The sequence below is a fragment of the Cylas formicarius genome, unplaced genomic scaffold (assembly GCF_029955315.1).
Source record: "Cylas formicarius isolate icCylForm1 unplaced genomic scaffold, icCylForm1.1 PGA_scaffold_10__41_contigs__length_53128322, whole genome shotgun sequence".
In the NCBI taxonomy this organism is placed as follows: Eukaryota; Metazoa; Arthropoda; class Insecta; order Coleoptera; family Brentidae; genus Cylas; species Cylas formicarius.
Window position 1 is genome coordinate 50,071,095 of NW_026844214.1, and position 14,824 is coordinate 50,085,918.

General features: G+C 32.1%; 1 protein-coding gene across 1 annotated transcript in view; it reads left to right on the plus strand.

Annotated features, from left to right (window-relative positions):
* Positions 1–2,370: 2,370 nt before the first annotated feature.
* The window catches only part of LOC132704258 (uncharacterized), a 35,759-nt gene continuing 23,305 nt past the window's right edge, over positions 2,371–14,824 (plus strand). Inside the window, exons 1-2 of the mRNA XM_060674164.1 lie at positions 2,371–2,727; positions 13,789–13,983. Coding sequence (XP_060530147.1) covers positions 2,544–2,727; positions 13,789–13,983 — 379 coding nt within the window. The 5' untranslated portion in view covers positions 2,371–2,543. The remainder of the gene's footprint in view (positions 2,728–13,788; positions 13,984–14,824) is intronic.

Consider the following 14,824-nt stretch of genomic DNA (forward strand, 5'->3'; position numbering starts at 1 on the left):
AAATTCGTAATTATTTTGAAAACCAAATTTTTATTTTATAGAACGTGCTGTATATTATTGCATCAGTAGATACCCATTGCGGGGTTGTTATGGTCTATAACGTGTGTTTTCCAAAAATTGTAATTGTATTATGCCAAAAAATTTATAAAGTGGTACGGTTATTTATCCTAAACTTTTCTTGAAGTTACTCCAAATCGTTTAAATAGGTTGAGTCAAAATGAAAAACGTTAATTTTCGTAAAAAAAAAACAAATGGAATATGTATATTATACTTCCATTAATTACTTCTTTCAATTCTATTAAGCATTCCCTATAACTGAAGTTCGTATCTTTTGAAGTATACACATTTTTACAAAGGAAACCCCGAAAATTTGTCAAATTATGAGAAAATATTGCAATAAGCACAGAAAAATAAAAATAAATTTACGATTTCGGCCTTTTGACTATAGCCCAAATTATTATTGTTATTATTATTATTATTTTAGTGCAAAAATAAGTTGGCCATGAAAATCCAAGTGTGCCATGCAAACAAACTTATATTTGACATGCAAATAAATAGTTATTTGAAACCTGGGGAAAACATTGTTGCGACGAATGGCAGATTTCAGTTGGTCTCAAACATGGTCAATGGGCTTAAATATACAGTGGTAAGGTGGAAGCCTTAAAACTGTATGCCCTAGATTTTTTGCATAATTATCACAGACGTATTCCTTTTATAGGTTCAAGCTTCGTAGAACCTCAATTAATTGCTCTTGTGTCACACGAGGAAGAGGTTTTAGTCAACTGTCTAGTGTAATAACTTGCATTGACCATTACAATGACGCTATTAGGAGGAATGTTTGGAACTAGTTTGTTTCTAAACCAACTTTCAAATAAATCAGCGGTGGTGTCTTCATGGTAATCCAGAGAACAATATTTCATTAAAGCGCGTTTGTTTTACACTTATCGGTTGAGTCAACCCAACCCTTTTCCGGGGTGTCATAAGTGTCGAACCCGGTTTCATCCAAGTAAATAATTGGCCTTTGTTGTTCTCTGTAAATCCTAATTTTTTCTAGATATTCCAGTCGCCATTTCCGAATTCTAGCACATTCCATTAAAACTTGCATTTTGTCAATTTTTTTAAATCTAAAACCCATGTGTTGAATACATTTCCATAAGGTAGTTCTGCCACATTTTACACCGGTTTCATTTTTTTCAAGCCTGCTAGTTAAGATATCTAATGTAGGCACGCTTTGTTCCTCGTATAACTGGTAAATTTTACGCCGTATTATATCTTGATCACTTTCATCTACACTCGAGAAAATGTCAGCATCGCTTCTTGTTTTCCTCGCTGAAATGGGATTATTCACAATTGTCCAATTATTCTCTATTACGGACCACAATTTTACCTGAATTTAGATTCCGAAACATTAGGTAATAATCCTGTTGCATTGTATGTTAATGACCACCCTTGGATAATCCCATTCAAAAGCAATTGGTCACTTTCTTATATCTATGAACAGAACATATCTTTAAGTAATGGGCGCTGTTCTTTTCTAAAATTTTGTTGCAATTTCATTTTTTTCATACTTGTTATCCTGATAACTACTTGGCTAACTTTTACTTTTTGATTCACGCGTATGCTGGGTAGCTGGTTAATTTTTTACATAATCCAAAGTGTTTTAGTTGACAACCATATAAGATATTGATAAATCATATTGCTTATTAAATAAAATTAAAAACCATCAATAATTTTAGCTGTGACAACAATTGGGCACACGTTTTTATTAAACTGCAATGATTTAGTTAAAATAATTGAGAACCTTTAAACAAACACATTCATGATAGGTTTGGCTCTTTGATTAATTAAAATGCAACTGAACCTTTTAAGATCAATCACTGTACATATTAACCGAGGAAAATTCTTTCTCCACGCTCCTCCCTCCCGCGCTGCCCCGAAGGAGCCCCGAACGCCCCAATACGATTTGGACAAATGAACATTTGGACGAATACGGCCATCTCACAATTTGCTACCATCTCCACCGCACGTATTTGAGGGCATTCGGACGTTTTCGGAGATTTGACCGCACGGCTCGAATTTTGACGCTTGTCAATTCTGACAAACGTTTGTGTTTTGCAAAAATTTATTGGGAGACTCTGTATAAAATAACCGCACGGAGAAGGAAAATGCCGTTTCGTGGTTTCAAATTCCAAGCGAATGGTTTCGCTCGTTACTAATAAATCGATAATCGTTTGGACACTTACTAGCGGTACATAATAATTAACAATGTAGACAAAAAATTAATAATTACGTGAATTCGACGAAAGGAAAAATCGTTAAACGGCGCAAAACGAGTCCGCCCGTGTCAAAACCAGTTCCATCTTGGGTCGAATTTGTTTGTTTCTAGATTTAATTAAAACCAGTTTCGGGCTAAAGCCCTACGTAGCGAGCCATAAGCGACCAGACGTTCGACCACGGTATATAAAAGGTCGGGCGATTTTTCGGCATTCATATTTCGCCGTGCTTGACACACGACTACTTGATTTTCACGCAAAGAAGTCGACATGAATTCCGTAATCGTTTTGTTCGCGACGGTGTGCTTGGCGCTGGTATGCGGCCAAAAATACACGGAAAAATACGACAACGTCGATTTGGATGCGATCATCCGCAACGACAGACTTTTGCAAAACTACGTCAACTGTTTGCTGGACAAAGGCAAATGCACAACTGACGGAGCCGAATTGAAAAGTGAGTATATACAAGGCTTGTTTTAAATTTAGGTGAATATTATTGAGCCTACTTTATATAGGCGTGTGTTTTAGACAGGGAGTGTAAAGGTCACTTTTTTTATCGACATCTAAAGTGGTCACATCTTTTACCCATCAAATTGGGACTCAGTGGCACCCGTAAGGGGCTTAAAATGAATAATTTTCTATAAAAATAAACTTCAGCAGTACATAATTGGGTATCTGAGAGTAGGGAGTAGAAAAAATTATAAAAAAAATATCTGAATTAAGCTGAATACCAAAAATTTGCTAAATATCTCCCTTTTTCGACTTTCCTTCCCTTGGAATTATTTTCTTGAAGAATCAAGAAGAAGAAGAAGAAAAAGTATGTAAAGATAATATTATATACAACACATAACTTATTAGTTAGTTAGTAGTACTTTAGTAAAAGCCATTTTTTAAATTTTGGACCATTTAGCATTCTGCAACTGTTATATTTAATATTTGTTAAAATACCCCCACGCAGGCCAGTAAATACAATTGTAATTACTAAAGATGACTCAGAATCACTTTCTAATGGAACGCTTCCTTAAAAGTGTAGAGGTTGAAGACGTTCATTTACAATTATGAGACTGCCTTTTTGGGGGTCTTTTAATACTTTTGCCCCTTATCCTCTTCGACATAATACTGTTTATGGATTTAAAAAAAATCATGTATAATTAAGTAGGCAACATACGAGAACCTTTTTTATTAATTGTTGCTTACGATAAACATTTACAATAAAAATTATGCACTTTGACTTAAATATTTTTAAATTTATTTATTGAAATATACCTAAACGAAATTTTGCCATATTTTGAATAGTTCCAAAAAAAAAGTTTCGTAATAATTACCGTCTTTAAAAAAAATGCTCGGAGGGTTATGCTTTGGTATATGTGTATAACTTTTAATTCTTCGCGAACTTTCCTAGTAGTATTTTGAAATTAGAGCACTTTTTATATTTTAAAAATTGAAGTGAGGTGGCTTTTACTTGATGAAAATCCATTTTTCAAAATGAATAAGAACTAAAAGTTCAGATTTTCACGAAATTATATATTATGACATGACAATTGTTTCGACAACACCGTGTCTTTATCAAATGTAATGTGTTGTCGTGTCATGTCATAATATACAATTTCGTGAAAATCTGAACTTTTAGTTCTTATTTATTTTTATATTTTACAACAATTTGACTTGTATCAACAATAATTGTATTTCAGTACAGCAATTAATATAAGAAATGTCTAAACTATCATTAAAAAAAACTATATAGTTGTACCCTGTTTCCTGCTACTACTAAGAATATTATCATAACCTAGAACACGAAAATGAGGTTTCTCTTTTCTTTATTTTCTTTACATGCTGTTTTTAAATGAATAAAAAAAGCGCTTTTCATGAGCCAATTTTATATAGGCGTATGTTTTAGACAGGGAGGGTAAAGGTTAAGGTTGAGGTAAAATTCGGAGTAAATTTTGCTGTCACTTGATCATTGCATAATTGGGCATCTAAGAGTGGGCAGTAGAAAAAAATAGGTTTTAAATATTTTTTAATAACAAAAATTGTTAAACAATTTTTATCTCAATTTTTTAGCTTTCCTTTTTTTCTAATTCCGAACACCCCTTATATTTAAAAAAAATGTTTCTATGAAATCTGCCAGTAATATAATGTAGAACACATTACTTATTAGTTAATTAGTCATACCTTTGTAATAACTGAGTAAACATAGAAGTATTCTGCAATTGGATACTCCCAAAATGGTTTCTGAGTTCAATATTTTCTTTGCAAACTAAAAATACTTAATATTTCTTAAAATGCTGCCACGCAGTCCCGCAAATAGAGTTGTAATTACTTTAGATGACTCGGAATTACTTTCTAATGGAACAATTCTTTAAAAGTGTAGACGTTGGGGGATCTTTTAATACTTTAGTTGCTTATCTTCTTCGACATAATATTAGTTATGGATTTTAAAAAAATCTGCATAAATTAAATGAAGACCAGATTGTGATGCATACTTTTTGAATTATTACAAATTTTTTATTTTGTTATGAGAATTTTTTACGAAATTTTAAATTTTGGGTTTAATATTGTTGCAACAAATAGTGTGTGACGGCCTAAAATATTTAAATTTTAAGTGTTCTTTTCAACACGTTTAGGTTTCATACAAAAAAATGATTACCAAATCAAAAAAAATGCTTGTAGGGTCATGTTTTGGTATACGGGTATAACTTTTAATTCTAAACGACTTTGCGTAATAGAATTTTGAGATCAGAGCACTTTACTCTTTTGTATTTTACAATCTAACATATTTACGATTTGACTTGGTTCAACAATTGTATCCTGCCATTTTTTTTTTCGTTAAAATAATTGCTACTAAAATAATTAAATATGTTAGCTACTCCTGCTACTAGTAAGAACGATGCAAATACACGTCCGATCAAAACCTAAAACACGACATCAAAGGCAGTGGCCTTCTATATAGCACTGTCAAATTTGTTTGCACGTATATGTTTAAAATGCCCAATTTTCGACATAAAAACAATATCTGCAAATGTCATTCTCAAAATCTCATTTTAAGTTATTTTTTAATGATAAGATGGGTCATGTGATGTGATAAGGTCTTTTCACAATCTATTCGCATTTTGACAATAATAAAACCTGTCAATAAACTCGTTCCTAATATTATGCAAGATCCAACTGATACAAAGTATTTAACTTCCTAAAAAAATAACGAACTTAGAACTACCGATAGAACGCCGATTAAATACTAAATAGAAACGAATACGAAAAAATATGTTTTGGTTAGTTTGACTCACTGACAAAATAGCTAATTATTATTATTATTTGTATTAAATTAAGTCGTAATTAAAAATATATTTATTTAACTTTTGTCTCGCAAAAGCTGGCTAATCAAAAGGGTACGCGAATAGAACATGAAAATACCTTTAACATGACCCATCTTACCATAAAAAAAATCTTAAAATGTCAAATTTGACATTTGAAGACATTGTTTTTATTTCAAAAATTAGATATTTTAATTCTACACATATACATCTTGTACGCCTCAAAGAGTGCTGCAGTGACACCCGTAAGGCGTTTTCAATCGATAATTTTGAACGGAAATAGCTACCACCGTTTCCTATAAAAACAAACATTATTGCTGTCACTTGATCAGTACATAATTAGGTATCTGAGAGTCGGGAGTGGAAAAAATATCTTTTAACAATTTTTTAATAGAGATTTAATGTATAAATGTATATTCTATAATGTACAAATTAAATGAATTAAACGAAACTGTGTGGTGTCTGTGGTCACCTAAGTATGCAACTAACGAGAACCTTTTTTATTAATTGCTATAAATATTTATAATAAAAATTGTACGTTTTGAGTTAGATGTTTTTCATTAATACAGATATTATACTTTGTTACGGGAGAGTTTTATAAAAATATAAATAAAACTTTATATAGGCATGTGTTCTCAAGCGGTCCTATCTTTTACGCATGTGCCGCAGTGGCAGTGGCATCCGTGAGGCGTTTTGAATGCATTATTTGGAAAGGAAAACCAAAAATACCAAAACTTGTTAAACCTTTTTTTGTTTCCCTTTTTTGAACTTTGTTATTATGTAGAACACATTACTTATTAGTTAATTAGTTGTACTTTTGTAAAAACGGCTATTTCTTTAATTTTTTTAAGCACATAAGTATTCTGCAACTGGCCACTCCTTAAATGGTTTCTGAGTTCAACAGTTATCTTTGCAAACAAAAAATAGTTAATATTTGTTAAAATGCCGCCACGCGGCCCCGTAGATAGAGTTGTAAATACTTAAGATGACTCAGAATCACATTTTAATGGACAGCTTCTTTAAAAGTGCAGAGGTTGAACAGGTTTTGTGACTGCCCTTTTTTACATCTTTTAATACTTCAGTTGCTTGTCTTCTTCGACATAATATTATTCATGAATTTAAAAAAAAATCCTGTGTAATTTAAGTGAAGACTAGACTGTGTGGTGTCTGTGGCCACCTAAGTGTGCGACATACGAGAACCTTTTTTATTAATTTTTGCTCACGAGAAACATTTACAATAGAAATTGTGCGCTTTGAATTAGATATTTTTTAATTATTACTGATTTTTTACTTTGAAAAATTTTGAATTTTGTGTTTAATATCGTTGAAACAAATAGTTTGTGGTGGCCTAAAATATTTAAATTTTAGGTGATTTTTTCAAATATAGATAAAAAAAAGTTTCCCAATGATTTTTTTTAAACATAAAAAAAGTGCTGGGAAGGTCATGCTTTGGCATATTTGAATAATCTTTAATTCTAAAGGGCTGTTTATAACAGTATTTTGAAATTACAGTACTTTACTCTTATTAAATTTTTATATTTTACCCTACAATCTGACTTGGACTCACAATAATTGTATTTTAGTGCAGCATTAATAAAAGAAAATTCTATAAATTGAACTGAGTTGACTTTTATTTGATGAAAATCCATTTAACATAATAAATAAACACTGAATGTTCAGTTTTTCACGAAATTATATATTTTCACATGACAATTGTTTCGACAAAATGTAATATTTGCAAACTACCTGCTACTATATATACCGAAAAATGACAATAAAACCTTAACTAAAGTTGTTGTGAGGATTTAAGTTTAATGATGGAGAAGTATTTAAATCTCATTGAACGTTAAGAAATACATTTGAATATCGCATTTTGTTGCTGCAATTTTTTGTTAACGCTGTTTTTTTGTTATTTTTTTCGATGGCAAGTTTAAAAGAACAACGTGCAGCTGTGAAATTTTGTTTTCTGCTCGGTAAAAGTGCTGCTGAAACTGTTTCAATGTTAAAAACAGCTTATAAAGACGATGCGATGGGAAAAACTCAAGTGTACCAGTGGTTTGACGAGTCAATTGATGACCGACCTCGTTCTGGACGTCCATCAATTGCTCGAATCGACGAAAATATTAAAAAGATTCGAGAGTTTGTGCTCACAGACCGTCGACAGATAATTGAACAATTATCAAAGATAAGTGGGTTCTCTTGGAGCACGGTTCAGCGAATTTTAACCGAAGATTTTGGAATGAAAAGAGTTGCTGCCAAGTTTGTTCCTCGTGTTCTGCCTGACATGCAAAAAGAACGTCGAGTTGAAACATGTCATGCTTTGAATCAACAGCTTGAAACGGATCCAGATTTTCTTTCAAAGTTACTGGTGACGAGTCATGGTGCTATGGTTACGATCCAGAAACGAAGCAACAGTCCAGCCAATGGAAGACGTCACTGTCTCCCCGTACAAACAAATGTCGTCAGGTCAAATCAAACATCATAACGATGCTGATTTGCTTTTTCGACATCAACGGCATAGTTCATGCAAAGTTCGTTCCACCAGGTGAGATCGTTAATCAAGCTTTTTATCTGGAAGTTTTAAGAAGATTGCGCAACAGTATTCGACAAAAAAGACCCGATTTGTGGCGGACAGGGGACTGGTTCTATCACCACGATAATGCACCTGCACACACAGCCATTTCTGTTAAGCAGTTTTTGGCTAAAAATGGCATGGTACCTCTGCCCCGTGCACCTTACTCGCCTGATCTCGCTCCGTGTGACTTCTTCTTATTTCCACGTATGAAAAGGGACATGAAAGGACAGCGATTTGACAACATTGACGAGGTCAAGAAAAAAACGAGGGATGAACTGTCGGTTATAGCCAAAGATGAATATAAAAAATGTTTCGAACAGTAGAAGCACCGCTGGGACAAATGTATTAGTTGTAATCGAGAGTATTTTGAAGAGGATAAGGTCGTTCTGTGATTTTCAAAACAATATGTAGTATATAAAAAGTGGTTCCGGTTTTTTTGGATACCCCCTCGTATATACAGAAAAATGACAATAAAACGTATCAAAACCTAAAGTATGAAAATATGGTTTCGCTTGTCTTTATTTCCTTTTCATGTCGTTTTTAATGTATTCAAGAATGAATAAAAAAAGCGCTTTCGGTTTAGGTGGACGTTTTTATGACTCGCATTAGCGGAAATCTTATTTCGCGCGCGACTGCGAAACGAATTTAAAAATTAAAAAAACAACATTTGTTAAAAGTTACGATCGCTTATCCATAAAACATTTCGACGGCGACGGTGTGAAAATATTAATAACAATTCCCGATAAATTGATTAACATGTCCTGTCAATTGCGTTAAATACTGACTATTACCGACTGTTTTTTCGTGTAATTGACGGCGACGATTTCCCAAAAAAATTGCAATATTTTGCTAATTAATAATCGACGTTGAGTCAGAGTTTAGTCTGAAATTATGTGAAAAGAATACTTTATTAAGTTGTTACTCATATACAGAGTGTATAGGGTGTGCTTGATCAAATTTGAAAGAGCATTAATAGGAGTAATTCATGGAAGCGAAGTAGAATATACAGGGTGTTCGATAAATGATCGTGCCACTTAATAATAATAATAAAATTAAAGCTGTCGGAAAAGTCGTCAAAAACAAAGAGTATTAAACATTGCTCATTTTTGACGAAAAAATGGCCACACATTCGAAAACACTCCATAGACCATAACAATCCATTGGGTGAGTGTAAAAGGGAGTATTTATTAATGTCATTATATAATGGGCGTTTGATCTAACATATATTAATGAATCTCCCAAATAATTTTAAATCATTTCTTTTAGTCGCATCTATAACTTTTCTATTCGTCATTTTCCTCTAAAGCAAATAATAAACGAGATATATTATTTTGACGCACTATTTGGACACCTGTACAGAATCTTTGAGCTTCAAGTTGTATAAGCCAGCATTTTGAAAAACAGGTGTTTAATTATTATAATTTTTTCGCACTTTTTTTTCAATATTGTCTCTTTCATTTATCGAAATTAAAGCAAAGCAACACTTAAAACGCTAATCATTATGGATAATTTTTATTAAAACCAAAAAATTTATTTGCGTTTTTAGTTTTTTTTATCTTTGTAACGTGTATCGTAAAAATTATATTTTCCGCCTAGGAAATGGAAAATTTCAGCTACATATTTTGGAATAATTTTTGTTTCTTTTAGTCTTTTAATAATTATTTTGCATTTCTTTTTCAATATTTGTCATTTTTATTTATCCAAATTAAAGCAAGGCAACGTTTAATACGACAATTATTATGTATAATTTTTAGTAAAAAAAAAATTATGTTCGTTTTTTTTATCCTTGTAAAGTGTAACGTAAAAATTATATTTTCAGTCTAGGAAATGGAACATTTTAGCTACATATTTTAAAATAATTTTAAATTTCCTTTTAGTCTTATAATAATTCTTTTGCATTTCTTTTCAATAAATGTCTCTTTCATTTATCGAAATTAATGCAAAGCAGCCCTTAAAACGGTAATTATTATGGACAATTTTTATTAAAAGCAAAAATTTATGTGCGTTTTTAGTTTTTTTTTTATCTTTTTAAATTAATGTTGCACATGTTCCACTAAATGGAAAATTTCAGCTACACATTTGAAAATTATTTTAAATTGTTTTTTTAGTCTCATCTATAACTTTTGTATTTATCATTTTCCTCCAAAAAATAAAAAATACAATAAAACGAGATATATTACTTTGACACACTATTTGGACACCCTGTATAGAAACTTTGAGCTTCAACTTGACTATGCGACAGCTTCTTCAATAGCAGATTAATAATTATAACAATATTTTGCATTTCTTTTTCAATATTTCTCTGTTTCATTCATTGAAATTAAAGGAAAACAAAACTTAAAACGGTAATTATTATGGACAATTTGTATTTAAATCCAAAAAAATATGTGCGTTTTAATTTTATTTTTTTTTAGTAGCAAAACATGTAAAAAGTATATGGTATAAATTGAATTTCTATCATATGTTCTAGAAAATATGATGAATATAATTTAGAACAAATTCATTTAAGAATCAAGCATTCAATTTCAAGAAAAATGCTCCCACACATCATCATCAATTAAGAAAATATACAAGGCTAATTCAAAAGTGGATGGGGATTATCCTCAAATCCTAATAAAATGTATAATCTTGTATTCTCATTACTTGTTCCTAGAAATGTTCTATCAGTTTTATTCACTGTGGAACTTGTAGCGGGTGTTTGTGGATATTTTGCGTTAAGCAAATTACAAACCTGCTCTTGAGTTCCCGTTTTGGCTCCATATTCAATAAAAACTAAAATTTCAAATTTCTGAGTTTCATTGTGCCGTAATTACTTCCATTACTGACAAAAAACTAATTATGACAATTTAATAATGTTAGTGGTACTAGCTACTTATCTGTTCATTTGCTCCTAGCAAGTAAGATAATGCAGAAGTAGGTATTGTTTCACTTTAATAGTCAAAGTTAGCATCATCCTGGGGCTTTCCTTGGCTTGAATAATTGGTATCTGTTTGCATCCGTTGTTCAAGAGGAAAAACTGATCCAAAGTGTTTTTAAATTTGTCTTGGACAAATTCCAGCAGACTTAAAGCCATTCATCAGCTTTTTCATTACTTGTGGTGTGCCGTAATTTTGGTGCCCAGATGGTTGACCATGAAGAATTCACATTCTGCGTTATAATCGCTGTGCAAATCGTTGAAATGATGAAGTCAATTAACGAAAATTGATTCAGTTATCCGGCCTGAGTTTGAAACACAGTGCATTTGTTTGCTTTCTCTTGAATATGGGAAATGGAGGAATGTATGTGCCTCCCGCATTATATAACTGTGGTCATTTACCTACTTGTTTAAATCCTTTCATCAACATTGTAGAATGACTTCAACTTAAATTGGTATTTTATCATGAATGTTTTTAAATTTTCCAAAAATATATCTCTTTCTTATCGATTAAATGCTGTGATTTTATTTATTTATCTAGCCCTAAAATTATAAAACCAATCTATACCTGCCATTTTGGTATCTTTACTATTTGCTATATTATTAGCAGCGGCAAAATGAAAAGCAATGTCCATACTCAGAGATGGGTTCGTGTATTTTGATGATATGATGAATGATATGCGAATATTTAAGTAGCTAAATCTACATGAAAAAAAATTTTTTTTAAATAAACTCTGTCCATGCAATAAAAATTAAAACAATACCAAAAAATCGGAAAATTAAGGCAGCTGCCCTCCAAACAGATACTACTGCAGCATCGGTGTGCCTTGCTTCACTTGCAATATTTTTATTAAACAATATTTTGCACTGAGGCCACACCAATTCCAAAACTTAAAGACCATTTCAGCAATTGTTTCGTCTGTAGCATAAGGCAAGCTTGGTTTCTAATTAATTCTTCAATGAAACTACCACAGGCTACTCTAATACTTTTTACAAAACTTCTAGATTCCTCCTACGTCACTTTATGCTGAGTCGAAATTGCTGACATTTCGCCTGAAACTATCAAGCTCTGAAGAAGCCAACAGGATGATAGGCGAAACGTCAGCAATTTCGACTCACAAAAATCGACGTAGGGTGGTTTTTAATTGATGTTCATTTTTAACAACCCACATGTTAGACTATTTTCCGGGTAATTAATCCGCTTACTGCGCAACCAGTTGATAATTTATTCTTTTCTTGTCGACGTATTTGATACACTTTCGCTATGTCTATAACGGTAGCAGTTTTTCAAAAATGCGACATTGTTTTGTACTGGAAAATATCATTATTCGGTAATTGGTACTATCTGGGTCGAGTGTTCAACACCTGGACGTAATAAACAAAGGTAGAACACTGGCAGGTATACTTGGACCAGAAATATAGTGCTTTTACATTGGACCCCGTGATTAACTTTGCCTACTGTTTATTACTCCAAAACCGCAGCTAGAACACCCTGCCGAGTAGACCCTTACCCGTAACCATTCCAGGACCGGCCTAGGGATTTATTTACCTACACTAAAAAGCGGGACATAGTCTCTTTTTCGCCGAGAAATTCTTGAAACATGTACATAAAAAAAATATTACAAGGTAACAATTTCTTACGTTCTATTTCGTTACATTTCTACATAGTATCATTATTAATATACAGAATATTAAATATAATAATAATAAAGTGTCAGTAACTTAAAAAAACGTCACTATCGCTACTGTCGTCACTTAGTTTAATGATCAACTCTGCCACTAGACCAATTAGACCAGCTTTGCACTGATATTTTAGCTATCACCAAGTTTTGGACACGTGTTATTTCTTCTTATACACGCGCTCAAGTGTCAATCATCTCAATTGGGTTAAATAAACAATAACGCTGGGGTAATCTCAAGATTTCATCTTCTTTTTGTTGTGCTATCGAATCGATTTTGTAGTCTTTATTAAAATGTTTTATTTTTAATAATTCTAGAAGTTGTTTTTTCGTCTAGCTCTCTTCAAAATATAAATCGTTTTCGTACAGAAATTCTTCAATTTCTTCTTTATTTGAAGAAGTATTTGGAATTTTTCTAATTTAGGCTGAATGATAATGACAATACCTCATTTATTCAACACAATAACAGTGTTTCACTACGGTTTTGGCGACAGTTATGCCATCGCAAATCGTACCTACTACATATAATGTATAATAAATATAATGTATAATATATATATAAATATGTAATTTAATGTATTAAAACCTCCATCCGAAACTCTTACGCTAGAGTCAAAACACAAGACGTTAATCATTACTTAAACAAATTTGCAAGCAATTATTAACCATATAATTTTTCTTAGGTTTCTATTAAATAAAAATAATTAACTAACATTCTCTATAATCATTTTACGCGAATCTTGCTTTCCAAATATACAAACCAGATAAATCAGATAAAATCGATAACCTTAAACGAAGGCACAGAATTTAAGGTTATAACCACTGATGACTCATCTATTGACGTATCTACTTAATATTAACCCAGTTCAAACCCAAGACCTTGCTATATTCCGAGAGCAATTGAAATGTTTCCACACGAATGGTAAACAAACTCAAAGACGCAACAAATCAAGTCCAACGCGCATTTCAATTTGTTTTCGCTTTTGTCTATTTGAATAAAAGATTTGTAACCCTCATCGGCAATTCGTGTTTTTAGGAATCCTGCCTGATGCACTTCAAACCGCGTGCAGCAAATGCTCCGAGAAACAAAAGAACGGCAGCAAGAAGATCGTCAACCACTTGATCGACAACAAACCGACCGTATGGAGCGAGTTGGAGAAAAAATACGACCCTCAGGGAGTCTACTTGAAGAAATACAAAGCGGAGGCCAAGACTCAAGGAGTCCATTTGTGATCATTTTAGTTTTTAAGTACCGAAATTGGAAATAGATTTGAATAAAGTACGATTTATGTCAGATTGCGTGTTTCCGTCAACAACGAACAAACGAACTCTTAACAAATTTAATTTAAATAATTCATAAAGTCATAACTAATAGCTTGGGCGGGTTCCGCTGGACAATGGACAATTTTACACGTAATTTTAATTTTAATAAAATTGCGGAGTAACAATTCTCGGGATTACTTGTCTGCAAAAAAGAACTGTATGATATCAGCGCAAAAGTAATAATTTAATTCCCATTGTTACTGTTTACTAACGCATATGCGCATGGGCGTAGCATGGGAACGGACGCCGACGAGTTTCCAAGACAATTCATATAACGCTGCTAAAGCAAATAAAATAAAAAAGGCAGCAATAAAAAAGCCACACTAGTGGCGATAAAATATAGTGACGTAATCAAAGGCCGTATGTCTTGGCTATATTCCTACCATTTTTAGTAGGTACGTTCGGATATGCAACGCCAAAAACTAAATAAAAATTCTATTTTGTAGGGGTTTTTTCCACATCGCCATGTAGTAAATGGTAGAACCTACTATAAAGTCTGCATTTTTTTTTCCTCTTATTTCTTCTATGTATGACTTATCATATTTTGTGTTCTGAATACGAAGTTCAATAAGCAAATAAGTACAGCCCACAGATTTTGCAAAAAATGTCCATTTAATTGAAAAATTAAGGTAACAACAATTATAAAAAATTAAAGAAATATTACGGTGAAAGTTTTACAGTGGAAAATGTTAATTTTACTCTTATAAGTTATAAAGATAACAGTAACAAGCAACAAGTTACTTTGTAGT